General features: G+C 42.6%; 1 protein-coding gene across 1 annotated transcript in view; it reads left to right on the top strand.

Annotated features, from left to right (window-relative positions):
- SUSD4 (sushi domain containing 4) overlaps nucleotides 1-11,881 on the top strand; it is a 40,486-nt gene extending 28,605 nt beyond the window's left edge. Inside the window, exons 5-8 of the mRNA XM_057387335.1 lie at nucleotides 8,243-8,434; nucleotides 8,899-9,043; nucleotides 10,246-10,622; nucleotides 11,781-11,881. Coding sequence (XP_057243318.1) covers nucleotides 8,243-8,434; nucleotides 8,899-9,043; nucleotides 10,246-10,622; nucleotides 11,781-11,809 — 743 coding nt within the window. The 3' untranslated portion in view covers nucleotides 11,810-11,881. The remainder of the gene's footprint in view (nucleotides 1-8,242; nucleotides 8,435-8,898; nucleotides 9,044-10,245; nucleotides 10,623-11,780) is intronic.
- The last annotated feature ends 13,948 nt before the right edge of the window (nucleotides 11,882-25,829 follow it).

Genomic DNA, 25,829 nt, shown 5'->3' with positions numbered 1-25,829 from the left:
AATCCCTTAACCCTAGCAGCTGTATTACCAAGTGAAATACGAAGGAAAACAAACCAAGTTCAAGACAGAATGGATACACAACAAAGTGRGCTTTTTGCAGCTCTTCTTGTGAGGGATGGAGGGTTTAGAGAACAGGCTSCAAGTTGAAGACACTGTTTGAAGAAGATAAATAGCATTATGTTTCTAAGTGACTGCTCCCTTTTTGCATTGCAGAAATCTTCTTTGATCTTGGCTGGGATTGAAATAGATGCCTTCTCCATYGTTCATAGTTTTTCAAGAAAACAACAGAATAACATCTTGTAATCTGTTTCTTTCATGTTTTCCATTTCTGCTTGTTGCATAGGACTGCCACAGGAAATCATTGTTCWACACCTGTTCTATCACCTCTGTACCTTTCAAAAACTCCCTAGCTTTTCCAGAATCAGCCAGATATCCCAACGTTTTCATGGAGCCAAAATTTCTGCCCTGAAGTTCCACATTAGCTGCCAGATGCATGCAATGTTTTATCCACAATGTTTTAAATATGCTGTGGATTAGGTGAGGGACAGCAGACACAAATTGTTCCTGAGGTCTGTTTTATAAGCCTTGTGTCTGACAAGGCTGCTGGGAAAGGAAAACAGCACATTGCCTACCTTGAAATCAAACATCTCTGCTTTATGAACATGTTCATTAAATTTGGCCACACAGTGCAATCACAGAGCATCTTCCACAAATAGAGGGAACTATAGCTACGGACTCTGTGCATCAGGAAGTCTACTCACTTACTCATTTCCAGAGATAAAAAACTATATCTAAAGGGTGGCACTTTCACCAATCAGTGTAGGCAGGCACTTGGCAACTAAACATAAATAACAGAAACCAGCACTCCTCCGCACCTTTTAGTCTTGTAAGATGATTTGTGGAATTACAGTGCTARGATCACCTGCTGCTTTTCCTCCACACCCTTTTTTTTTCCCTAAAGCACTCCACTGGGAGTGGGACCTTGTGCTTTCCCCTGCCTTATGTGCTATAGCCTGATTTCCTCAGCCTTCAGCTGAGCTCTGTTTGTCTRTTCCAGCATTCCTTGTCTCCATCAATCCCTGATGGCTGTGCAGGTGACCCCACATGAGCTCAAGGAATTCTTGCTGATAACAATGAAGAAAAAGCTATTAAAAAACAAGGGATTAAAGTAACATTAAAAAACCACCGATGCATGCAGCTCACAGTGGGCACTGTCTTTTGCAGGCATGCCTGACAGGAGCCTTTGGCTGCCTGGTTTGCTCAGCCAGCTTCCCAACTGCTCTCTCTCYCCTCCACCTCCATTAAACTTCTAAGCACTCTGACCTTTTCCAGTCCTCAGGTTTTCCTGAGGTGCCTGTCAGGTACCTAAACCCTGATTTATTTTGGAGTTTCCTGATTCCTTCCTGCAAGGTGTCTCTCCAGTCCCCAGCATCTGCTTCTCCAAGTCCTAGAAAGACCATTGCTGGTGATAAAGTGAACCACTCACCAGAGAAGGAAGAAAACTGGAAGCAAGTGATGGAGAAAGCCAAAATGATCTGCTGTAAATGAGACCACAGTGCTCCAAGCACTCACATATGAATAAAGAGTAGAACTATTTCCTTAAATATAATTGTGGGCCTCTTGCTAAAAGAACTCCTAGCTCTCTAGCTGCAAACCTGCCATCAATTTTTTGTAGTTTAAATGAAACTTTCMCTGTTTAACTTGTAATTTATATGAAAAAGATAACCTGGGGTGTGCTCCATCCCATATTTGTTGTGATATGCATTTGAAACTAAAGACTTTGGCATTGATACCAATGTTTCACAGGATACTGTGCTGGGAAGGGCAGAGTTGTGAGGATGAGTGTGAATTTGGCATGAGGCTCCTGCAGGAGCTCAGCTGACTGGAACTGCAAAACCTGCTCTGTAATTTGCAGCTCCAGCAACAAGAAAGATCTGTGTACAATAAGTGATGGTAAATCACCTTCTGTTTCCATTTTGGAATCAGCTAATGTGAAATTATTATTAAAATATGTTTGCAACTAGTTTTATACAGTTTCATTCAGGCTCATACTGCTGCTTTCAGCAATTGCAATTCTCAGCAAGATGGTGTTTGTCAAAGCCAGACCAAACAAACAGCTTTTCTTRTAAAACATAATTATTCCATTCATTTTGCTCTTTGTAAAAGGTGAGAAGTTCTCCTCACTGTGTGCACATTGAAAGGCTTACCTCACTGTCACTGCTGGTTCAGAATTGCCATGGGGTGATTGCCTKTGGGGTACAGCCTGGAGCCAGGAGATCTGGGGTGTGTTCCTGGCTGCTTGAACATTGACTTGCCAAATGGTTGAGAAGAAACTACCTACTTGATGGATGTCTTCTCAGAAGGAAACATCTGAGTGGCATTGTAAAGGTTAAGTAATCGAGAAAGGTTAACATTGAAACGAAATTCAATGCCATTGGCTAAAAATATTATTAACAATTCTTGCTCTAGACTTACAAGAAATAAATCCTCTAGGAACTTGAGAGTTCAAAGTAAGCATCTTGTATCTTCATTACTTTACATCTTCAGTCAGGATTAATAGAATTTACTTTTTATATGAGTGCTCAGTAGTTTCCACYAAACTTTCTATTCTGTTCTTACTCTTAGTGTTGTTGTTTTGCTGCGGGGATGAGTAATCAGAAAAATTCCTAAAAGCATGGCTTCGCTTTCAGAACACAAATTCAGCAGCCTCAAARTTTGTTCCACTACAGCTGTGATAGGCACCAAGTCTCCCTTCACAGAGCTGGCAGCATTTGTAGTAGGAATGTTTCATTAGGATATTGTTAAGCTGATGTTCACCATAAATGAAAAGTTACTCCACTAATGATCCCTGTTCTGCTTACATTCCTGAAGAGTGACATTTTTAAAAAGTCTCATTAAGCATCTGTTCTAGAATGAGATGTTTTGACAGGGCTTATTTTAAAGCAACTGGATTTGCTACTTCCTTCCTTTTATAAACCTCTAAATTTCTTCTTCAGGCTTTCAGTTGGATATGAGTGTTTGAATACAATGGGTTTTCTTCCATCCTACTTAAAGGAATTGACTTTTAAATGGGAATTTTTGTCTTGCAATTTTAAAATTAAAATACTTTGGGTTTTGTACATTTCTGTAAATTGAAATCTAAGACAAACAGAATGGAATGGAATGGAATGGAATGGAATGGAATAGAATAGAATAGAATAGAATAGAATAGAATAGAATAGAATAGAATAGAATAGAATAGAATAGAATAGAATAGAATAGAATATTCCTTTTTGTAGTATTCAGAGTGCAAAAGTAATTTCCTCAGGCTCTGTACTGTGCAGTGCAGGTGTGATTCATGTGTGGAAATACCTGTGGAAATGGACAGGTCTGTCAGGTGAACTGGGCAGGAATCCTTATGAATAAGGAAAAAAAAACTGTTCTTGGTTGATAGTTCATTTTATTCTGAAGGTATGAAGGGTGATGACACTGAGGGAACCAAGAAACCAAGTTTTATTGGCATAGTGTTCATAAAGAAGCAGGAAAAGGAACAAACATAATCTTCAATGTTCCTGTAAAAATAAAAAAAAAAATCAAGATCTTGCATCCCCAATGTGTGTTTGTACAAAAACAATAGATGGAAAAGGATCCTTCCTTARGCCCCAGAAGCCCCAGCAAAGCTTCAGGTGGGGACCTGACCACCTTGATGGGAAGGGTCACACCTGCTGGGACAGCTGTGGTYCCATGGAGTGAGTGACAGCTTGGATTAAACATTGTTTGGGATGCAGTAGCCAGGGACAGGTGTCCGGATTTCTGGTGCTAATTAGTGTCCTGATAATTGGTGCCCTACRAATGACAAGAGAGGGTCAGGAGAAGCTCTCGTTCTCTTCCAGTTTGTGAGCAGACAGTGTCTCCCCCTGTCAGATGAGTCTCTGAGAGAGACACATCAGCATTCTCCTGCACAGTGGAACTGGCAGGTTTTTATCTGTGTTTTTCTCATCTGGAGGTTTGGTCTTAATCTGTTCTCATTCCTTGCATAATGGGCAGGCATCCATGATGTGTTTGGAAGAAGTGTTATCCTTTATTGGGTACAAATGTCTCAAATCCTGTCCATCCCTRTGTCAAACAGAAATGGCTGGCCTTATACTGGTGTTTTCTGCTAACCCATCTAACCCAGAAATTAATGTCTTACACAAAACATGAACTAGTAGCTTGAGAGAAATAATCACAGGTGGAWATAAGCTTGCTTGTTCCTACTCCTTATTTTTTTAATAAGTATATGTCCTGTACTTCAAGACGTTTTTGCTTTTATTTTTTGGCTCACATTAAAAAAAAGCTGGACAAAACCTGAGTGATTTACCACCTGTCTGCTTTGACCACAGACTAAACCCACTGGCCTTCTAACACTGATTAAAAAAATGGTTTTGAGCACTRTAAATATCTGGAACTCCACTGCTATCTCTCTACAAGTGGCTTTTAAAAAGTCATGCAATGTCTTTATTCTGTGCCATCGATGTTAATTGAGAATATGCTAATGCCAAGAAATCTCCCCTCCCTCCTACAGTTCCAGTGTCAACACTGCAGAATTACTGCCACATCCTCCGGGCAGTGTTTAAAAAGCTTCTTGACCATAATGGATAGGAAAAATTACTGTGTGAACCTCATAAATTGCTCCAGTGCGTTGGCAGCGAGTGCCCACAGCCTGTGCCACCCTGCCCTGGCCCTGCTGCCAGGGACGGGGCTGTGACACTGCAGAGACTGGGATGGAGAGGGCACTCTGTGGGGCAGAGCAGCCCTTGCCTCTGCTCCAGCCCCCAGTGTCACACTGCTGGTGACACAAAGCTCAGCTCCCCAGGTTTTAAGCCCTTCTGGATAATGTGAGTGGTTCATTAAAATCAGCCAGAGCAGAAAGCCCAGAGCTGATCTCAGAGGAGAGCCCTCAGCTCGTAGGAGCAGGCAGGGGAGTCCAGCAAATCGAATCARGAACTCTTCCCTTCAACAGCCTTGAGTAACAGGACTCTTGAGCATCCAGCATGGGATTTGTTTGCCGTATAAACACAATTGCTCTTTCTYTTAGATCAATGACTCAACTTCTCAGCTGAGAATGCTGCGCTATAAAGTTGCTGTAAATCCCATAAAGTCTGTGGCCAATTGCTGTACAAAGACAGGTCCAGAGAGCCCGGATCACCTGCTGCAGAACCACCAGCAGACAGTGAATTATGTCCATCCCTCTGCCAAGCTCCAAAGTTAAGGGCTCAGGCATGTGGTCTGTTAATGCCSGTCGTCAGAAAATACTGCTGGATTATCCATGCTGGATGTTGTAATTAGAGCATTAAAGTCTCCAAAGCCTTATAAAGTGAAGATGCTGAAGGCTATTGGTAGTAAAGATTTAGTGTCATATTTAAGAGCAGCACTTAGGGCTTTTTTTAAGCTGTGAGAACTTCCTGAAGTAGAATTCCCTTGTTTCTATGATCATGGTGCATACTGCTATCGTTTTTGGCAGTGAAAAYGTACTTGTCAGATGCACTTCTGTTGTAAGCAGTTTGAGGTTATTTTCATTCTGTTAGTTTGATGCATTTGCCTGAAATCCGAATTGGCCTGGAATTTCCAAGCACAGTTAAGGTTCATGAGTAGGAATGTCAGAATTTTAACTTTCCTTAAAAACGTCAAACCCAAGGCCACTTGTGGATGTCCTTCCACTTGGATCAGGATGACCATGGGAATCAAGTGAGTTGAGGAAGGGACCGAGTGTATGACTAACTGCCCAGAGCTCAAAGTGAGTTAATTTTGGTTATTTATGATGTACCTCATTTGGTTTGGTTTGGCAAAAGAGGCTTTGAACCTGAGTGCTGCAGATTGTACACAGGGGCCAGTTTGCCCATGAATGTGTTAAAGGGATCCCAAAACTGGCTGAACATGAAGTTCACAGGAGGTGGTGGGTGGTGCCCAAGCGAGTTAAAATCCCTGACTCCTGCAGCCCATTTGCCATAAGAATGGAGCACTGTTTCAGCTGAGTTAAAAGCCTTCATTTTCAAACCTGTTCCTTTGCATCTGCGGRTTGCAAGTGTTCCATGCAGGAGCTGTTGGCAGCTATGACCCCATAAACCTCAACTCTAGTTCATGACTAATGCTTGGCACAGCAATTTTTATTTTTTTTTTTTTGCACGAGTTTCCAGGCTGCACCAATACACAAGCATTTTTCTTGAAATATGGATGTGTCTCTAGAAGGGGTGGCACTCTTTTTAGTACTGGGGACATATCCTACACAAAGAGTGATACTCTTGTTTTTGGGTGTTATAAAATACACCTCCATTTGTAAACAGACTGACAGCTCCACAGCTGGGCTGTCCCCACAGTGTGCTGCTTTAAATCTGCCTGGAAATTGTGTCACTCCTGAGCTGACCCACATTGCTGGGATGCCAGCTTTGAGGGATTTTTTTATTCAGCAGGCTGCTTTGGCTCTCTGTGGCACTAAGAGGTTAGGGATGATGTAGCAGCTACATTGCTGGAGGGGAAAATTAGTTTCTCTGAGTGTTGCTCTTTGTGAGGAGGTGTACTCTACTTGCTCGTTGCTAGAAAGATTGTGGGCATCTACACATGGCTTTCACCCTGACAGAGCTTGGCAAAATTCGTTTGCAGAGGAGCTTAAATTGTTCTCTTCCTTTGCTCTCAGGCTCTAAGCATAGGTAATAAAAATATACCGTGTTTCCTTATGGTAGGCCAGGATTGTGGCTTTCACTGATCATTTTCTTTTTAATGCAGGAATGATTAATAAGTGCTTTCCTGCTATTTCAGTCTGACACCCTCGCCCTAATCTTAAGAAAATTGTTTTCAATCCTGAGTTGACTTGCCAGCAAAGTATTCCTCTTTCTTGTGGGCCCAGAGACTTTGGAAAGCGTGCAGAGCATTGAGGATGTGAATTCGTATGTGAATTACTTACTCTGATTTCAAGTTATTATTAAGCCTTGCCAGTGAAAATGCAAACAAAGCCATGTCTCCAGAGGATGGGGAATAGACATTGCTGCACATTGTAATCAGCCTCTCTTGAAGATTCATTTAATATCTTGTGTATTTTTTTATGAAATGCATTATTCATGTAACAAGATTCAGAGGGAGAAGCAGCTGAATTGTAATTTCTGGGAAGATTCTTCTTCCAAGAGATGTCATTTTCATTATTTAAATCAATGCAGTAGGTCTTGCCTGCACGAGGGAGGCATGAAGGGAAGAGTCTGTAGGTGGGGCACTGAGCCAGCCAGGAGCTGCCTCAGAAGGGAARTAAAAGCGCCCATCCAGGAGCTGAAGCCCCTTTTGGGTCAGTCTGTAGCCATTTGAAACATCATTACACTTTGTAGGGTTTTTTTTTTTTTTTTCCTCTGTGCTAGAAGCACTTAAGCAAACAGCAGTCAACTAACACACAGTGGAAAAGTTTCCTCTCTTGTAAAAATACTGCTTGCGAGCTGCTTTCCCTGCTTYCCCTGCTGCTGCTCTCCAGAATGCTCCCTCAGTTCTCCACGGAGTTCATCTGCCTGGGCTGTCGTTCCAGGGCCTGCAAGAAAAGTCCCACATGTTTATATTGCAATTCTCTCTTATTTACCTAACCCTAAGTAAACCACTGTTCTTAATTAACACAGGCTCAGCCTCTGCTCTSTTTAAGACCTCACTCCACCAGTGGTCCCTCTGAGATCAGTGGGGCTGCTCAGAAATAACAAAACACAAATACCACCGGTAGAGTTTAAGCTAAACTTAATGAAATTACAGCGATACAGACAGCAGATGCTTAAGCAGCACTAGGTGCTTTGCATCTCTTGCAGCACTGCTGATAGCAAACTTGTTTTTAAAAGGAATTTAATGCATATAACCATTTAATTATGATAATGAAACAACAAAAAAAAAAAGCATGTTACAGCTGAATTGTAGATGCTTCATGAGGAGCATGATCCTCCCTACCTTGACTGCCCCACTCCATCCCCATGTAGCCACCTGATGGGCATGTGTCCCCTTTTGYCTTCCTCTCACCCTCCTGTTCCCACAGAGGACTGGAAGCTCCCCAGATCCCGCCTCAGTAACCCCTTGGCACGCGCATTCCTCCGCGGATGTGGATGGGAAATCAGGTGCCCTGGTGYCCCTGGGACAAACCCAGAGCTGCAGGGAGCTGAGAGGGAGCCTCAAATGTGCCTGCTGCCTTCAGGCACTCTGAAGCTGCCCTGTGGTGGGTTTGTGGCATTAATGTCCTTCTCCCTTTCCCTTTCCCTTCATGGCCAAGTTTGTCCGCTACCTCCCATGGTGAGTCACGGAGATTACATCTGCCACCCGCGGCCGTGCGAGCGCTACAACCACGGCACCGTGGTGGAGTTCTACTGCGACCCTGGCTACACCCTCACCAACGACTACAAGTACATCACCTGCCAGTACGGAGAGTGGTTCCCCTCCTACCAAGTGTACTGTGTCAAAACAGGTAAGGGATGGCCCTGTGCTCACAGCCCTTCTTCTTGTGCSCTCCTTTCGGAGCAAAGTTGTAGGTCGGTGATGCCGGGTGACCTTCATCGATTTCATGGTTAAGTGATGAGCATTGATTTTAAGAGGATGTTAAACATAATATTTCCAGGGTCCTGAGTGATCCTAAACCATTTTGATCATTACCTCTTGAAATGTAAGTTTTAACATCGGGATGTTTTTATRTGTATGCAAGCTAAGGTCATGATTGCATGTGTAAAAAACCAAGGGGAAAAAGCAAGATCCAGCCTCTGTGACAGCTCAGTGTTAAGGCTGCTTTTGGTACAGGGCRTTGRGTTTATGTGTGTTTTTACAAGYTGTATATAAAAAATGTCTGGTCCTRACTRGMACTCCTGAGGAGAGTTGAAGTRTTCATATAAAATARCAATGTGAATATACAACTCCTGTATTGTCTCTCTGTTACAGAACAAACMTGGCCAAATACACAGGAGACCCTCCTGACTACATGGAAAATAGTGGCATTTACTGCTACCAGTGTTTTATTGGTACTGCTGCTGGTTATTTTAGCCAGGATGTTCCAGACCAAATTTAAGACACATTTCCTTCCACGGTTTGTACTGTTTTCTTTTTTATTTTGAAGGTTGAGGGCCCTGACTCAGTTTTCACATCCAGCATCCTTGCTGGAGAGATGGAGCAGCTCACCAGCTCTTGCAGAAACATTGTTCTGCTCTGAGCAGAAGTCCCTGAACCACTGGTGTGAAAGGGCACCCCCAAAAACCCGCAGTAGTCCTTMATGCAGCTAAGATAAAAGGCAAAGTTTGCCAGATTCACTCTGGGAGTAATTACAGCTCTTCTACTGAAAATTGCTGCTTCTGCCTGTAAAAATAGCTGACAATATTTTTAAATACTCCCTTTCAGGTGCTGGGGGAATTAATTTTTTTAACTACTGTAGACTTAGTAATGTAAGTTTTAAGAAAKAATTTCTTTTTTCTCTATGGACAAATTTATATTAAAGGTTTGCTTTACCTTCATTAGTGTTATTTTCATCACCATTCATAAATATTTCCTGCATCTACCTTTATTTCCATAATACATCGTGCAGCTATGGGCATTAATTCACATGGTGCTCTTCACAAGATAGACCTGTAGCCTGGACTTGTCCAGCTTACTGAAATGGCTTTCAGTCCTCTCCTTTTCAGATGTTTTCATTTCTTAAAAGTACCTGGAACCAATTCCCAGACTACTCTGTGTTTAATAGGCTCCTAAACAGACACTTSAGGGTTTAACGGGCCTTCCCAATTAATAGAAATGTTTTGCTTAAAAAGGAAACMGGCTAAATAYCAGGCMTTTGAAAGCAAGGCYTGAAGGAGGCCACRGATCTTGCCACCAAAGCCTTGTCAMSCAGCAGTTGAGATCTCAGCCTGTTYACTTGGGCTGTAAACACTTTTGTGCTTCAGCACACGTTTTCCTAAGGGTTCACTTTTGGCTGGTGAGTGACATCTGTGATCTTTTATCCACTGTACTTWCTGTGCCCAGCACAGCAAATGGTGCTCCTCATCTCTTCCACATCCCTGTTTGCCTTCCCTTGACGGAATTGTTCTTCTCATTACTAGTTCCATTTTTTCCCAATCGTAGCAGATTCCACCTGTCAACCCAAAGAGAGTTTGGCAAACATTTCTGTGAACGTTAATGAGCCCGTAGCTTCATTTGGCATGAGTAGAAAGTGCTGTGTTTACTGCAGTTCAGCAGCCGCTCCGAGGTGCTGCTGACATTCTCCTGCTCTCTCTGATAACCCATCTGTGTTTGACGTAGAGGCAACCAGGAGGGCTCCATGGGCGACCCCGACTTCGTGGTGGTGGATGGTGTTCCTGTCATGCTGCCTTCCTACGATGAAGCTGTCAGCAGCGGTTTGAGTGCTCTGGCGCCCGGATACTCAGCTGCCACAGACCATATTTTGCAGGCAGAAGATCAGAATCCTCCGGCTTACCCCGGTCCCAGGATCCCAGACACGCTGCCTGGCGAGTTTGAGGCCTGTGACAGTGGGTCGGGTTCCTCTGAACTGCTCCAGAGTTTGTACCCATCTCTGCCGGGCCAAGGGGCAGCGCTTCCCGGCTCCGATCGAACTGACGTGTCCCAGAGCGCTGACGGGGACGCTGCATCCACGAGTCCCCGGATCGATATCACAGATGGTGAGTCTTAAATGGCTGTGAAATCTGAGTCCATGAACAGGGAACATTGTGCTGGCAGAGCAGGGATTCACTGAGCTGACTCGCTCGTACTTTCTCCGTGGTTTTGTCCACGCCTTAATTTGGGTATTTTTTAAAATCGCACAACTCCATGTTTACAGAGTTTCACATCTGCCATATGTGGTGCATGTGGTTGGAATGCCAGGCCAGAAGGCTCCTGTGCAGACCACATCCCATCACCAGTGGGATGTCAGCAAGCACCTTTGTGCAGCAGCAAAGCCAGTGCTCATCTTGCCTGTGCTGGTCTGTTCGTCTGCTCTTCAGCTCCTACACTCACAACTCCCACCCATACTCAGGCTTTCACAGCAAAGAGGAGGATTTTCTCCTTGAAAGAGAAAATAAATCATGTTTTCATACTGGGCCTAAATTAGCAGCCTTTATTAACAAATTCGTCATGTCTGCGCATCCAGTAAAATGCTCCTTCCATCTGAGCCTTCAGCCATGGATATGGAGGTCACAGTATAAGGGGAATGTGGCCACAGGTCCACGTGCCAGGAGGGAACTTGCCATACATTCATTCCTGCCTGCTTTTAAATCTAACATGAGCGTGCCCTGACACGATTTCTTGGAGTTCTTGGTGCTGCTCAGCGTGTTAGAGAAATGAGGTGGCTTTCCTTGGAGACATTTAGAGGGAGAGGCTCATATCCCACTCCCCACAGTCACTGAGCTGAAGCCCAGTGTCCTAAATTCAGTGTGGGGGAAGGTCTGGGTGGAAGAAGTCTTCCTGCTTCAGGGGTGTTTGGATAATTTTACTGGTGTCACAAGGGGAACAGGACACCCAGGAGGAGAGGAAGAAATTAATGGTACTGCCAGTGAAAGTCCCTGCCACCTCTGAATGCTCTTTCAGTGATTAATGTAGTAGCAAGGATATTTGCATTTAGGTTTTTGTGGTCCTAACATGTTAGAGACAATCTTTGTAGTTTTACTAAGATAATTTTCATAAAGGTGTTTGAGCCTCAGTGGGTCTAGAATTGGCAATGGCCCGTTCAGGTATTTGTAATGTCCATTTCTGCTTTTGCGTAATTGCTAACAATAACACTCTGTAAGAGTGTAAARGAAAATTGCAATCAGCAGTGAATGCTATTTCTTTTTTTCTCCTAGAGATTCCTTTGATGGAAGAAGACCCTTAGCCTGCACTAAAGTTGTGTCTTCGTCACATTGCACTGTTGGGTGACATGAATCATGAGGATTCAGAGACAGAARAGACTCTCTGTGGATCTGGGGAGGGTGTTTTCCTACTTACCAATCTTCCATGCGATGATGTCACCAGGTTGGGTGTATGTCTTAATCCACAGCAGGGATAACAGCRTCAGCATTTGGAATGGCAGCAGTTTTATGAATGAATCCTGGGGATTTGATGAGAGCAGATGTAGAACAAGAACTGTGGCTTTTTAGAAATGAAATGTATATCTGCATCGCAGAAAGTCATATGGCTCTGTAAGAAATGCTATTGGGTTTTGATACWAACTGCCTCACAAAAGCATGTCAAAATATGTAAATTTGCTTATAAAGACTGCTTTAAATGATCTATGGACCTCTAGTTTATGAAGAATCCTTTCAAGTTTAAAAAAATACCAGTACTGAAACACACACACACAAAAAGAGGAAAGATCCTCTTTGGCTTTCCTATGGTAACCAGGAAGTTTTTGGTTGAGTTGTTGGTGATTTTGYTTCAGACCATGTCTGCAGAAAATATAACAGAAATGATGGGATTCATATATACTTTGATGTACAATAGCAAATATATATAAATATATATATATATTTAAAAACTCTTAAAGAGAAAGAAAAGGAAAGACTCCCAGGTCACATAATGATCTGGAGACTTTTTTTAAAGGTAAGGCAGAATTTATATCATAGACAATATTCGAAGTAAAGTATCAATATTTGTATTTATGCAAGACTTCTGTGACTACATTGCATTTGATAAATCCTGCTGTAATATGAGAGATCTAGAAGATGTTAAAATTATGAAATACATGCTTAAGAAATGTTGAACTACTGTGCTTCAACCTTTCTTAAGCTCTTAAATATATATATATATATATGAGAGTAATCTACAGTCATAGCCCAGAGCACTGCCTTGTCTCTGTACATCGTGGTAGTATTCTGAGCCATTATTGTAGAATACTTTTTTTAAAAAAACCAATAAAGCTGAGTTTCAGTTCTTTTGACTTATCTGACTGTTGGTAGTTGGTTTTTTTTTTTCCCTTCCTCAGTTCTTTCACCAGCTCCTACCTGAAGGCAGAGAAGGCAGCAGAACACCTGCYCCTGTGGCATTTTCAGCTTTACATYCATCATCCAGYTGGAAATKGAGAGWRTGGTTTTGGTTAAGCAGGGAACATGGAATGGGTGCAGCAGGGGCACAGATTCTGCCAATGCTAAATGGGTTTTGTTGAGGGTTTTCTCTGCTCTGCAGGCTGTGCCAGAGCATTGTGCTAAAGCCTCTGTGAAGGGTTCACCTCTGTGGTGTTATAGTCTATTTGTTCTTTGTCAGGAGAATTCCTGGCAAATTCCTGGTTGCATGTACTTGCTGAAATCCAAGCAGATTTTCTCGTCTTATTTTTGGTATTGTGCAGATGAAACATGTTAAACTGGCAGTGTTTGAAGGAATAACTCCCTGTGTGTTAATGACAGAGATTGCCTTCATGTGGGCTAWTCCAAATCAAAGGGAAAAATATGACTGAGTTCTGATTGTATGTACAAAGTAAATTAATAATATCTCTATTGCCCTAAATAGAGGATCACTACAAGCTGCTCTGTTATTTTTTCATAATTGTTTAATGATTTATTTGTATTGTGGTGGCATTTAGTGGCCCCACTCATGAGTCAGACTTGTGGAATAATATATGTGCTGCAATCATTCAAGGAAAGWGTTTATTAGCATCCTGTCAACAACTGTGCATGACAGCAAGAAGCAGACACAGTCAAAAAACTGTGCAGAGCACAAGCAATTATGTCAATTATCCCACGGTAAGACTGATGAGAACACAGTGATTGGTACTGAAAGATAAGTCATATTCCATATTACATCCTGCATCCTTGCTTACACAGAATTTGCCTTTTTTTTTCTGCTGAATTGTCTCAGTTGCATTTTCAGGTTTATCCCAGAGATGTATCTACCAGGTGTTGGTATTTTCTTGGCTCCCCCTTCCTTTTTACATCCCAAGCTTTCCAGAAGTGTTTGCACAACCAGCTGATGTTCAGAATTGTCGCTCCAGCAAACAAGACAGGAGTGCTGTAAAACCAACCTGGACCTGAAGCACATCCTAAGCTTCCAGTCAGTTACGTGATTTCTGTTTCATAATGCCTTTGAAAAGTATTGAATTTACTTTAAATGCCTTGTAAAATATTATGGAATCCGTCTTTGCTTTTTAGTAGCTTGTGAAATTTCATTCTTTATYAAATTTTTTTGCTTCCATTTATTAATTTCTGTTATGAAAGCTCCTTGATTAATATTTGGAGCTCTGAGGTTTTACGGATTTACACTGCCGTGTGTATGGTATTTGCGGTCATTTCATTAAGGGAGCCACACGGGGTAACTTAAGAAAAGTAAATTTATGACTTCTGAGACCATTTTTATTTTAAGAAGTGCAGAAATGAAAATGCACAAGAAAATGTAGTTTTTTAGTTTTGCATTATAGCATTTTGATAGCACTGTTCTAAATACAGCTTGTAAAAGTTTTGGCTGGAGAGAGTTTTACCACTTTTTGCTTCTGATGGGTAAGACTTCTTGAATGGCTGTTTTGGGGGAATTATTTGTGTGATTGATTTGGGGGGTTTTGCATGCTTGTATATTCAGGGGAAAGGGTTTTTCTCATGCATTTTTTTTTCCACATAGGGCTTGAATTCTCATGAGAGGGCAGCCTATCTCTGGATCCACACCCTGACACCCAGCAACCTGGACACCCTGCCAGCCTGGAGAACTCCATCGCTCCCTGGCCCAAGACCTTGGGGTGTTTTTAGCATCTCAAGAGACAAAGAGGGCTGCTGTGATCATGGCAGGATGTGCACAGTGTAAATGAGACCAGATGGGAGGATGAGCACATCTTGTGCAGATCATRAGCTGTTTTTCCTTGAGCTAACTGGATGTGAATTAAAACAGRTCCAGGAAAACCCTTGTTGGTGAGGGGAGAAGCAGCATTTTAGTGAAGATGGACAACCCATGTGCCTTCAGCAGAGAGAAAAAGGKTGTGTACTGAGAACTCCAGGAAAGAAAAACAAGGACTGGCCTCACCCTGCCARTATTTGTAAAAATGAGAAAAGAGGAGCAGAAGTGAGCAATGTGTCAGCTTTCAACACTGTCTTACGAACAGGGGCTTGACCTGTGGAGTGCTGGGTGAAGGGTGGGGATTTAAGGTCTCACAGGAGCTCTGCAGGGAGTGAWTCACAACCTGAGCATGAGTCACCAGAACCTGGCTGCTGAGAAAATGTTAAATGTCAACACAGGGGTRTTTACACAGAGCTGTAACTTACAAAATGCATGAAGCAATCCTTCAGCTGCACTCAGCACTGGTAAGGACTCAGCTAGAACAGTGTGTCAAATGTTGAACAACTTTTTTTCCTCTTCAAGGGAAACGTGGTGTCGTTGGAGAGCAGCCAAGCAGAGAGAATCCAGCAGAGAGGACTGGAGGAATCTGTCCTGTCCTCACAGGTCACAGACAGTGCTCAGTGTGAACAACAGATGACCAAATGGAACACAGAAATTCAGTTTTCTGTAAGAAGCAGGAATTTATATATATAAGTAGGACAAGAATAATAGGCTTAATTGAAGCTTGAGAGAAATTAGGTTAGATATTAGGAAAAACATTCTAGTCACAGGAATGGTTACAAAGAGAGAGAGATGGTCTGWGGAAGCTGTAAAAACCTCTGAGAGAATTTTTAAAGACTGTTTTAAATAAATGAAGGCCAGGACAACACTGGGGAGAGATGCACAACGTGAACTTTGGGACCCCTTCTCATTCTGTTTCTGCGTGATTCCCAGCTTGTGAGARCTGAACTTGGCTGATGCCCAGTTTTGCCCACAGATTAATTCCACMCTGATGGTACTGGGTATACACTGGTCAGCGCTCACCAAAACCGCAGCCAGAAGCACTCCCTGCTCCCCCAACAGGAGCTTTCGTGTAGCGTGGGCTGAACGCCAATAAAATCCTGTGAATTAAACCCTGTTGCATTAAAGTGACATCGATTTCAGAATTTTGTTCTGTGACAAATCCAGACTCGGGATTTTCTGCTCTTCGCGTCTGTCTTAGGCAGCGAAATGAATGCAGCCCTCCTGACAGTCGTTGCGCATTAGGCGGAGTAAATCCTCTCTCGGCAATTATCTGAAGACACCTATTGAGCAGAGTGCGGAACAGCAATGGGGTGCAGAGCCCATTGTCGGTTCATGCAGAACTCTCGTTCCGTGCCCCAGGTTGTGTGCTCATCCCTGCTCCTCTCCGCGGATSAGGGCACAGCTTAGCGCTGTCACAGGGGCAGCAGCGCAGGGGAGAAAAACGCGGCTCAAACTCCTGTTCTTCATCTCCCGTGGATGCCCAGGGAGGACTCGGGGGCAGGAGGAAWTGGGAAGCGAGTAAACATCTGCCCCAAACCCACTGGGACCTCCCATAATCAAGGACACGTCCAGTCCCCTGGACAGGTTCAGTCCTTTCAGCACAATTCCCGAATGAATTCCACTACACTGGAAGGGAAGCCSTGCAGTGGAGGGGAGATGGGCTCTGCTTTGCCTTTCAGTCTCCCAGGCCAGGGTGTGCAGCCAGAACAGGCAAATCCTTCTCTCCCAAATAATGTGTATAACTTACTTATAGGAGAGTAAGTTATATACTTACTTACAGGAGTAAGTAAGTTATATAGTAAGTATAGGARATTTCTCTCCTCACTCCTATTGTATCGCAACATATGGCCCCTTTTCCCAGCCCTGCTTTTTCCAGGACAGGAAGATGGTTATTTAACATTATAACAGAGAGGGTGTTAGCCTGAAATTGAATTATTTTCTGTCCAGGTGTCAGAGAAGACTTTTAATAATTCACMGAGACCCTATAAAGAAACTGGATGGATGTGTCTGGCTGGGATTCTTGAGGCACTTTTCCTCATCAGGGCAAAGGGGTTGCTCTGCAGGGCAGGGGCTGCTGCTGTGTGAGGACATTTTATATCCCAGGAAAATCACACTCACCTGCTAAAATGAGCACAGTTTAATGCAAGTATTCAGCAGAAACTTGGAGAAGAAAGAAAAGGCATTTAAATTTTAATAAAGTCCAGGGGACATGGATAAATTCCCCATGTCCTCCAGCATGAACACAGGGAGCTGTTTGTTTAATGCAACTGGTTCAAAAGAAAATCAAGAGGCAAGGACAGGCTTCCTGGTTTGGGGGTCCAGCAGTTCTTTCCTTTCACCTCTGCATTTCTGTCATCACGCTGGTTCTGCTTACAATGAGGGCCTTGGTTTTGGTTTGGATCYGCTTTTTCCATTTTACTGTTTGCCTTATTTTTTCCTCTGCTTATCCTTCTGCTTGCTCAGGGTTTTCTTGGTAACTAATACTGTTCCAGTTTCATTCTGCCACCCCAGTCATGCTGGGAAGCAAAACAAGCTGCTTAATTGCAGTGCAGTGCCCAGCAGGACATTTCCCTCCCTTGTCAGAGGTTGCTCTTATTTGCCTTGCTCATTTAAGTTCTCGGCAGAAAGGACAAGAAGGGACATGGAGCTCCTCCCTCTGCTGGCAAATGGTCCATGGAACTGGTTAGAGAGGGGTGCTGAGGGGAGCCCCAGTTGCTTCATGGGTGCTGTGTCTGTGCCCCAGTCCCAGGACTTGCATCTTCAAGCTTTCACAGGCCTGATATTCACAGGTGCTTGTGGATGCTCCTGTGCAAACACAGCAGCCAAGGGTTTTCRGGATCTGCTAAGATTTTAGGGTGTTTCAAGGTAAGACCTTTTTAAAGACCCCCCTCYTCCCTGCAACTGGTGAGCTCACAGCTTGAGAAAATTGGCACTGATACGGTCCAGTTAGGGAGCACAGGGTGCCCAGCAGGTCACTTCATCCATCTGCTTCCTGGTGCTCCAGTACAAATTCCTTGTCCCCTGGATAACTGCTTGAACTAAAGAGCTGCCAGCAGCTGAGCTGTCAGGTTCACATATTTTCTTTTTTCTCTCTTTTTTTTTTTTCTTTTAACCTAATGAGGCTGGATTTATTTTTAACGTTCTCTATTACCATCCGCTTCTGACTTCCATCCATCTACTGCTGAGCACACGCTGCTCTTGCCAAAGCAAGTGTCTTTGAGCAGCTTTCTGAGCCCCTGRAACTGTGCTGCCCTGCAGGGGATCACATTTGCCACCGTTGTCCCTCCTATTAATTCCATGGCAGCCCACGCTGTTTGCCTGCCTCGTTCAGCACTCTYGTGCTAATAACTGTGCAACCAGTTGTTATTTCTTTCATAACCATTACCATCGCTGCCTGTTGTTAATAATTCAGGGTTAATTACTTACTAAAAAGTTTAGCAGAACAATTTAGCTTCACTTAGCCTGTTCATTGATGAAGACTATAAATGTCTACAGTCTATCACTGATAGAGCCATTACTGGAGTTTGGTATAATTGGCTTTCACTGAAGTGCTGCAGCAAAAGTGAGGCAAAGTGAGCTGTCTGCTTGTACACCTCCTGCTTGGTTTTCCATTGGATTTTGGGCAAACAGCYGGGAAGAGAACTGCCACAATAACTTAGCAGGTTTTCTTACATATCCGTTCACATTGCAGCAGTGTGCAGTGTAGGCAGAGCCACAGCAGTGCTGAATCCTGGCATTGAAAAAGCCATTGTGACAGCTTTAAAGAGTCCAGCTTTTCAATCAGGCTCCGGGTGCTGGGCTGATCTATCACAGACACATCTGACTGGGGATAGACATTCCTATAACAAGGCTTAGATGATAGTGTTCCCTCAGTGTATGGAAAAAGGGGGTATGGAAAAAGTGGCGGGGAAAAATGGCCAAGAAGAAGCATTAAAAGTAATGGTCCCTCTTCAGTCAGTTTCCTCTGATGTGGCAGGGTCCCGTTCCCTGAATTTTTGAATCTAGGAGCTGTTACAGACTAAAGGCTGTGGATACATGCACTGTTCTCAGTTTCCAGTGAAATGGATGGGATCTGGGACGCGTTTCAGCAACGAGCTCTTCCTGACTGTCCAGTCAGGAGTCCCCATGTGATTCCCGGGAACAGAAGAAAGGCCAGGTGCTGCCTTCCRAGGAAAGGCAGGGTTCATCATTACACATCTTTGAGGCAAAACTGGACTCTGCCAAATCTACCCAGACTGCTGATTTTCCTTGCATTGCAGAATTTGCTGTGGCTCGAGGCTGGTTGGGTGCACTGGTACTGAAGATTTCCTTTGAGCCTTCACCATCACCATAGGGCTGCGCAGCTGATCCTTGACAGCTTTGGCTGCTCCAGGCAAAAGCAGTGAAACTAAGGCAGTTTCCCTCTCAGGTATTTACAAAAGCAGAATGTCACTGCCTTCATCTTTGGGTGCCTAAATGTCCTAAATATGCCTACATCTCTTCATAYTAAATGATGAGCAAGAATGTGATTAATTGTCCCCTGACCTTCAGTTTCTTCACTGAGGCTGTGTCACAAAACCATATTTTATGTCACCAGGAGACAGCAGACATAAATCAAATATCTGCCTCCCYTAGAATATATAAAAAGGGAGGGAATGAAATGAGAATTCAAGGGATGAAGTGAAATGAAAAGACAGGAAAGGAAATAGAATGAAATAAAATGAAATTTAGAAAAAAAGGTCGTAGGAGAAGTTAAATCGTTGGAATGGAATGGAATGGAATGGAATGGAATGGAATGGAATGGAATGGAATGGAATGGAATGGAATGGAATGGAATGGAATGAAGTGCAACAAAACTCAGTGAAACTCACTGAAATTATATTCATTGAAATCTCRAGATTTCATTTCATGAAAGGAAATGAAATGAGAAATCAAGGCATGAAGTGAAATGAGAAGACAGGAAAGAAAATAAAATGAAATGAAATTAAATATATATTTTAAAAAAGAAGATGCTGAATTGAAGGAGAAATATGAAATGGAATGGAATGAACTCAAGTGCAGTGAAATGAACCAAAACATAATGAAATAATACTCATTCAAATAATGAAATTTTATTTAATGAAATAAAGTGAAATGGGAAATCAAGGCATGAAGTGAAATGAAAATATTGCAATGGAAATAGAATGAAATGAAATTCTAAAAAAATGAAATTCTTGGGAAAAGTGAAATTATTGAAATGGAATGAAGTAAAGTGCAGTGAAATGAACCAAACCTTGCTGAAATGATACTCGTTGAAATYTTGAGATTTCATTTCCTTTCATGAATGAAGAATTTAATTTCATGAAAGGAAATGAAACGARAAATCATGGAATGAAGCATAATGGATAAAAAGGAAAGGAAATCTTATTTAATGAAATTAAATGTAATTGATATAATTCTGAAATGGAGTGAAAACAATGAAATGAAATGAAATGAAATGAAATGAAATGAAATGAAATGAAATGAAATGAAATGGCATGAAATGAAAAGAAATGAAATGAAATTTAAATTAAATCAAATTAAAATAAATTAAAATAAATTAAATGGAATGAAGCTCTGTAAAATTGTATTGGTTTTAGCCAATAGCATTCCCTGGTTTTGGTAGCTGATGGGGCTGCAGGAGTGGCTTCTGTGAGAAGTTGCTGGAAGCTTCTTCCATGTCTAGCAGAKCCAATTCCTGGTGGCTCCAGAGATGGACATGCCACTGGCCAAGGCTGGGACAATTAGAAATGATTGCAAATCCTCTTAGGTTTTTGCCTCAGCAGCATTCATCTCTGTCAGATCTTTGTACCAGGATGTCCTTCAGGCCCAGCTCTGTGAGACAGTGAATATTTTCAACTCTCATCAGCTCCCAAGTGAATACCATTGAAAACTAAACAAACGTTTAAAAAAACAAATAAATCAATCAAGCTTAGGAGTAGCCTTGTTGTWGTGTTGTCCCCATGCATTCCTTTTTCTCTTCACATTAGTCAGGCACTTGAAGAACAGGAAGTTCACAATAGGGAAGCCAAATCTCCGGTTCATAATTAGGACCCTGGAAAGAAATCCAGCCTGTAAACCAGAAAAATATTAGTCCATAATCACACTGAAATCCCAACAGTTAGTGCAAGATGTGTTCATAAATGCTCTTCCTAGAAAGCAACAGCCTCTGCCCTGCCATTGYATATTTAAGCTCTGTGGAAAAGGTTTGTTTACTGAGTGGGAAAGGCACAAATCCCAGCCTGCTGGTCAGAAGGAGTCCTGTGTAATCATCAGGATTTCACCAATGCAACAGTTCAAAGACCTTTGACGTTGGATGAGTATTTTTCTCTTTTTCAGAGTGAAGAGAGTTCGGGCTTTAAAAGGAAAGTGAGCTGAGGCTTTAATTAGCAGAGCCACAGAGAAAAATGAAGAATGACTGTGGAGAGGCTGAAAGCTTACAAGGAAATTGCTGCCAAGCAGGTTGTGATAGATTTTAAATTCCAAATGTACATGGACTTGCATGTGCAGATGCCAAACACAACTGCTTCTGTATAATTTGAAGAAGATAGGAAATGCAAAAAAAAAAAAAAAAGCCTGAAAAGCAAAAATTTGTGATAATTGGGAAATGCTCCACTTGAGCAACTGCTTTACCCCTTGGCACGGTCATAGAGAATTGACTCTCCTCTCTTAAAAACAACAGCTGCTCACTGCTGAAGGCTGATTCTGGATTTGCACTGTCTTTATGAGGGTGAAAGAGATGCAAATTTAGAGTGTTGTAGCCCATGTGTACTGGGCCTTGACCCACACAGCTCCATCAGCACTGGTGCTGGCCAGCAAAGCCAGGAGCAAAGGTGACCAGACACCAAATTCCCTCAAATGTACAAAGGAAACAGCAAGGGGTGGGGTTATTGAAAATGGCAATGCCGTTTTCAGGCAAAAAAGATTTGTGAGGTGATGGTTCTTCACAGGCAGCGAGCCACAGAAACTTCTAGGCACCTGCAGCATCTCTCTTTTCTTTAGGCAGTGACATTCCATGGCAGGGACAAATGTAGATAAGAGCAGCGTTTTAGGGCTCGCGCTGATAGCACAAAATGAGCARAAACTGCTGCCACATAAAGACAGGCAGAAAAAATACAGGAAGAGGCCATACAAAAGTGAAACACATTTCATGTCTGAAAGGCTGGACTTTCAGGTATGAGTGAAGCCAGAAGTGGTGTTGCATCCCACTCCAAGCCCTTTCTCCAGTTGCTCCTGRCCAGCAGGTGCTGTCAGCACAAGAGCAGGAGTGCAGAGCAGCACTTGGTGGAGTTTGGCTCAAAGCAGGCACTGGGTGAGGTGGAAGGAGCTGCAGCAGGACTGTGTTTTTCCATGCTGGCAGGTGGAACCCCATCAGTGTGATTCCCTGCTGCGGGGCAGGAGCTGGAGGGGAAGGACACCTCTCCAGAGAGGGCTGTTGTGGCCATTGGGAAGTGCAGCCTCTGGCACAGCTCTCTGGTGGCAGCTCCTGCTTGTCTGCCCCACTCCTGCCCTGGACACAGGAGTCAGAGGCTGCCACCCRGGCTGGGAATTTGTGTGGTCACCCAGCAGCCCTCCCTCTCAAACAGAAGGTTACTTCCACCTCCTTTTTGGTAAAAATGTGATCTAGTATTGAGACTTCGGGTTGTTATTCTAATGCCTGCGGGAATCTTTCCATGTGAAAAAAAATGTTAAGGACATTTTCTCTAGGTTGTCACATRCTTTGCTGCTAAAGCACTCTGGAGATCCTTAAAAGAATAATGTTCTGGGAGCACAAGAAGTGATGTGCTGGTTTTTTGCTCTGCTCATCTGCTGGGTTTTTGAGTGGCACAACATTACATGTCGCAATTCGTGTCATTTTTACATTTGGAGAAGTGGTCAGGGTGGAGCAAGCCAGCTGTTGTTCACTGRCAGATGTCTCGGGTGCAGCAGGAGTCACAAGGACACAGGGCTGTCCTGGAGGTGCTGGCTTTTAAATCCCAGCTGCATGCACAGCCCTGGCATATTTATCAGCATGTGCAGTTTTCAATTTCATGGGACATTTCTTCTGGTGGTACCAGTGCATTTTTTTTTTCCTTCACCTCCCCTCTTTGTTAACASTGCAGAAACTCCTCTCTCAAGGCTCTCTCCTGTATTCCCTGATCCCACSTGCCCTGTGTGATTCCCGGGGGATTCCATGGCAGAACCTGAGCGTGCACAAGTGCTTCATGTGTGCATTCACATCCCGATGCCAGAAAACTCGGTGACACAAAAGCTGTCACAGGTCATTTTGCTAAAGCCCCAGCGTTTGAAAGGTGTTTAGGTTAGAGTAAAACCAGCTTTCAGCTCCAGTCTGCCTTTTTTTGCGGGATACAGGGAACAGCTGGCTGCTGGATGCTGCCCAAACAAAGGTCTCCTTTTACTCCAAGTGGCCTCGGGGGAAGCTGCTGCTGCTGCTGTGTCTGGCTGGCCTGACAGCAGAGCCCAAAATAGGGATTTGTCCTGTACAGCTGTGGAGGTCAGACAATCCAGGGCTCTATTTTATCCATATTAAACTGTGGGAGTACTTTTTTCTCCTACAACCTACTCAGATCAGGGAGAGAAGCAGAGCGAGCTTAATCTGTTCCTCCACTACAGTCCTTTTGCATATTTTAACCTTGGTTTTAGAATCTAAAGAAGGGTAAGCACAGCTCTGAGGGTTTCTTTTTGCCCAGAGCTGTCCATGTTAATTTCAAATGAGAAACTTTGGTTTCAGTAGGTGCTGAAATGAAAATATAATTTTCAAGCTGAAGTGTAATATATTGGATTATTCTTATGTTGAGGTTGATAGAGCACTTTAAYCAATTGACCAAGCTTTGTTCAGTTAGCCTTTACTGATCTTGCTGTTCTCTTCTTTGCTCAAATTAACACTGTTATATTTGTAACTGAACTCAGTGGTAGCCAAGGCAATAAAGGCAGAGAAATGCAAAAACCTGCCTCTCCAAAGTCTTTAGTCTCACTAAGAAAAAARCTCACAGAAGTAGACTGAGATAAAAATCAACTCTACCTAACCCAGGAAAAAATTCATTTGCAGAGGCTCATTTTGGATTCTTCTATATGCACAAAGAGAGACTAATTAATTTTGTACATGKAGAATTTTATCTCTTCTTATTCTCTCCATTCTGTGGACAAACTGTTGAGTTCACTGCTTTGATAAAAATCTTTCTAGAACACTTTAATTATTCCCAAAATACTGGGGAGGGGGGGGTTCCCTGTCTTTTTTTTAAGGTTTATTACAGAGATCATAGATTTTCCTATGTTAGCTGTGAAATCCACACAGGAAAAAAATCAAATAATTCTTGGCATTTATTATGATAATTTTAACTGGGGCTCATAAGGTAAAGGAACTTGATGGCATTAGCTATGCAAGATCTGAGAACGTGTATCTCCAGAAATAATGACCTTATTATGGCGTTGATCTTGTGTGGGTGGGAGCCTGGGGGAAATGCTCGTGTATTTCACCTGCCTATTGTGCATTATAGGTGAGCTCAGAGGCACAATAGGATACACATTTGGAAAGTGTCTTACATGTAAGGAATGGGTTATTTAATGCGTTAATCACTGGGGTGCAATTACAGGCCTTAATTTAGAAGGCATTAGTCACTGGCCATAGATAACCTTCTGTGGCTGTTRGAATTTCATAGGCTCAGTACATTACAAATGTCATTTGCACAAACAGCACACACAAGTGCCTGTTTTGTGGCTGAAAGCACATTTTTTCCCTGTATTAAATCCATTCCATTAAATACAAGAGAGAGCACCTGTTTGGGTCTTATTTCAATAAAGACTATATCCTGGCTGCATTTTAAGGGGGCTTATAAAGATTGCACATTATTCGTGTATTTTATTAACATGTTTAAAATGGGGTGGGATGCACTGGAAAGGTTATGAGCACATCACTAGAAGACATCAGAGCTGGTGATAAATCATGGCAATAAACAGCCTATTAACCTGCTACAGTGTTTACCAAAATGTGAGATTGTTTGTATAAATGATTGTTTGTATAAAACCTGTGAAAACATTTACTGATCTTTTATAAATTAATCTTCATATATGGTGTTTTCTTGAAAGTAACACACTTAAAATTAGGTCTCTCAGTGCTTAATTTCAAGAAGCTGCATAAATCTAAGAGACAGTAAATTTCTGTAAGTAATTGTTCCTCATTTTTGGTGTTTTCCTGGGCACATTGGAGAGGATATCTTTTCTTTTCCCCCTCCATCCTAATCCCTATTGGTGCCTGCGAGGTGTCTAGCTTGCCGTGTGTATGTGACTTGCATAAGACTTTGCAAGAAACATGTCTGTGCTGAACACAGACACCTTGGCAGGAAAACAACTTTTGGTTTAGTTCTCATCATTGCTTTCAAGTGACAGAAYAGCATGAGAGAACAGCATGAGATGGTTGTGATGAAAGGTGTGCCTTTTGTCACCAAAATAGAACATGCAGGACATGCTCATCTGCATCATTTGGAATTGCATTCCTCTGCACTAGGAGGCACTGGAAGGTGTCAGCACACTGCTACAGAAAATACAGCTGCATTAACAACAACCTGGCTGTTTCTTTCTCTCTGAGAGAGAGAACAACCACAACAGTTGAATAGTTTGGCATCTTTATTATAGAGTCCTGTGATTTATGCTTGTGAAGCCTGGAGTTTTTAATAACTGGATCAGAAAGATTTAATCCAGAGGCAAGTCTTCTGTTGTAATAACGACATTGTTCAGTGACAAATCAGCCAATGCACCAATCCCAAAAGAGTTCCATGTTGGATTTTCAACCATAACTTAGCGAGAACCTTTGCAAATTTACTTCTGTAAGTTCAAGAYCACTTGTTAGCAGCAGGTGACTGTGCAAAAGCAACAGTGAGTACATTGCTTCCATGCYGAAATGTACTTTATGTATAAAACAAAATGATTCTCAAGAATTATAGCCATGGAAGAATAATAGTCCTGCTTACCTGCTGCTTGTGCCATGTCTGAAGTTTTCATTCACAAACTGAAACTGGCTTAGCTGGCACCTGAACTGTCACAGCATTCCAGACCTTGTTTTAGTACATTCAGCATAAAATATCTCAGCCTTTTAGGAATGT

The sequence above is a fragment of the Malurus melanocephalus genome, unplaced genomic scaffold (genome assembly GCF_030028575.1).
Source record: "Malurus melanocephalus ecotype Western Australia unplaced genomic scaffold, MMel_1.1 scaffold_1190, whole genome shotgun sequence".
NCBI lineage: Eukaryota > Metazoa > Chordata > Aves > Passeriformes > Maluridae > Malurus > Malurus melanocephalus.
The sequence above is the reverse complement of the archived record's forward strand: the minus strand, read 5'-3'. Positions and strand labels throughout refer to the sequence as shown.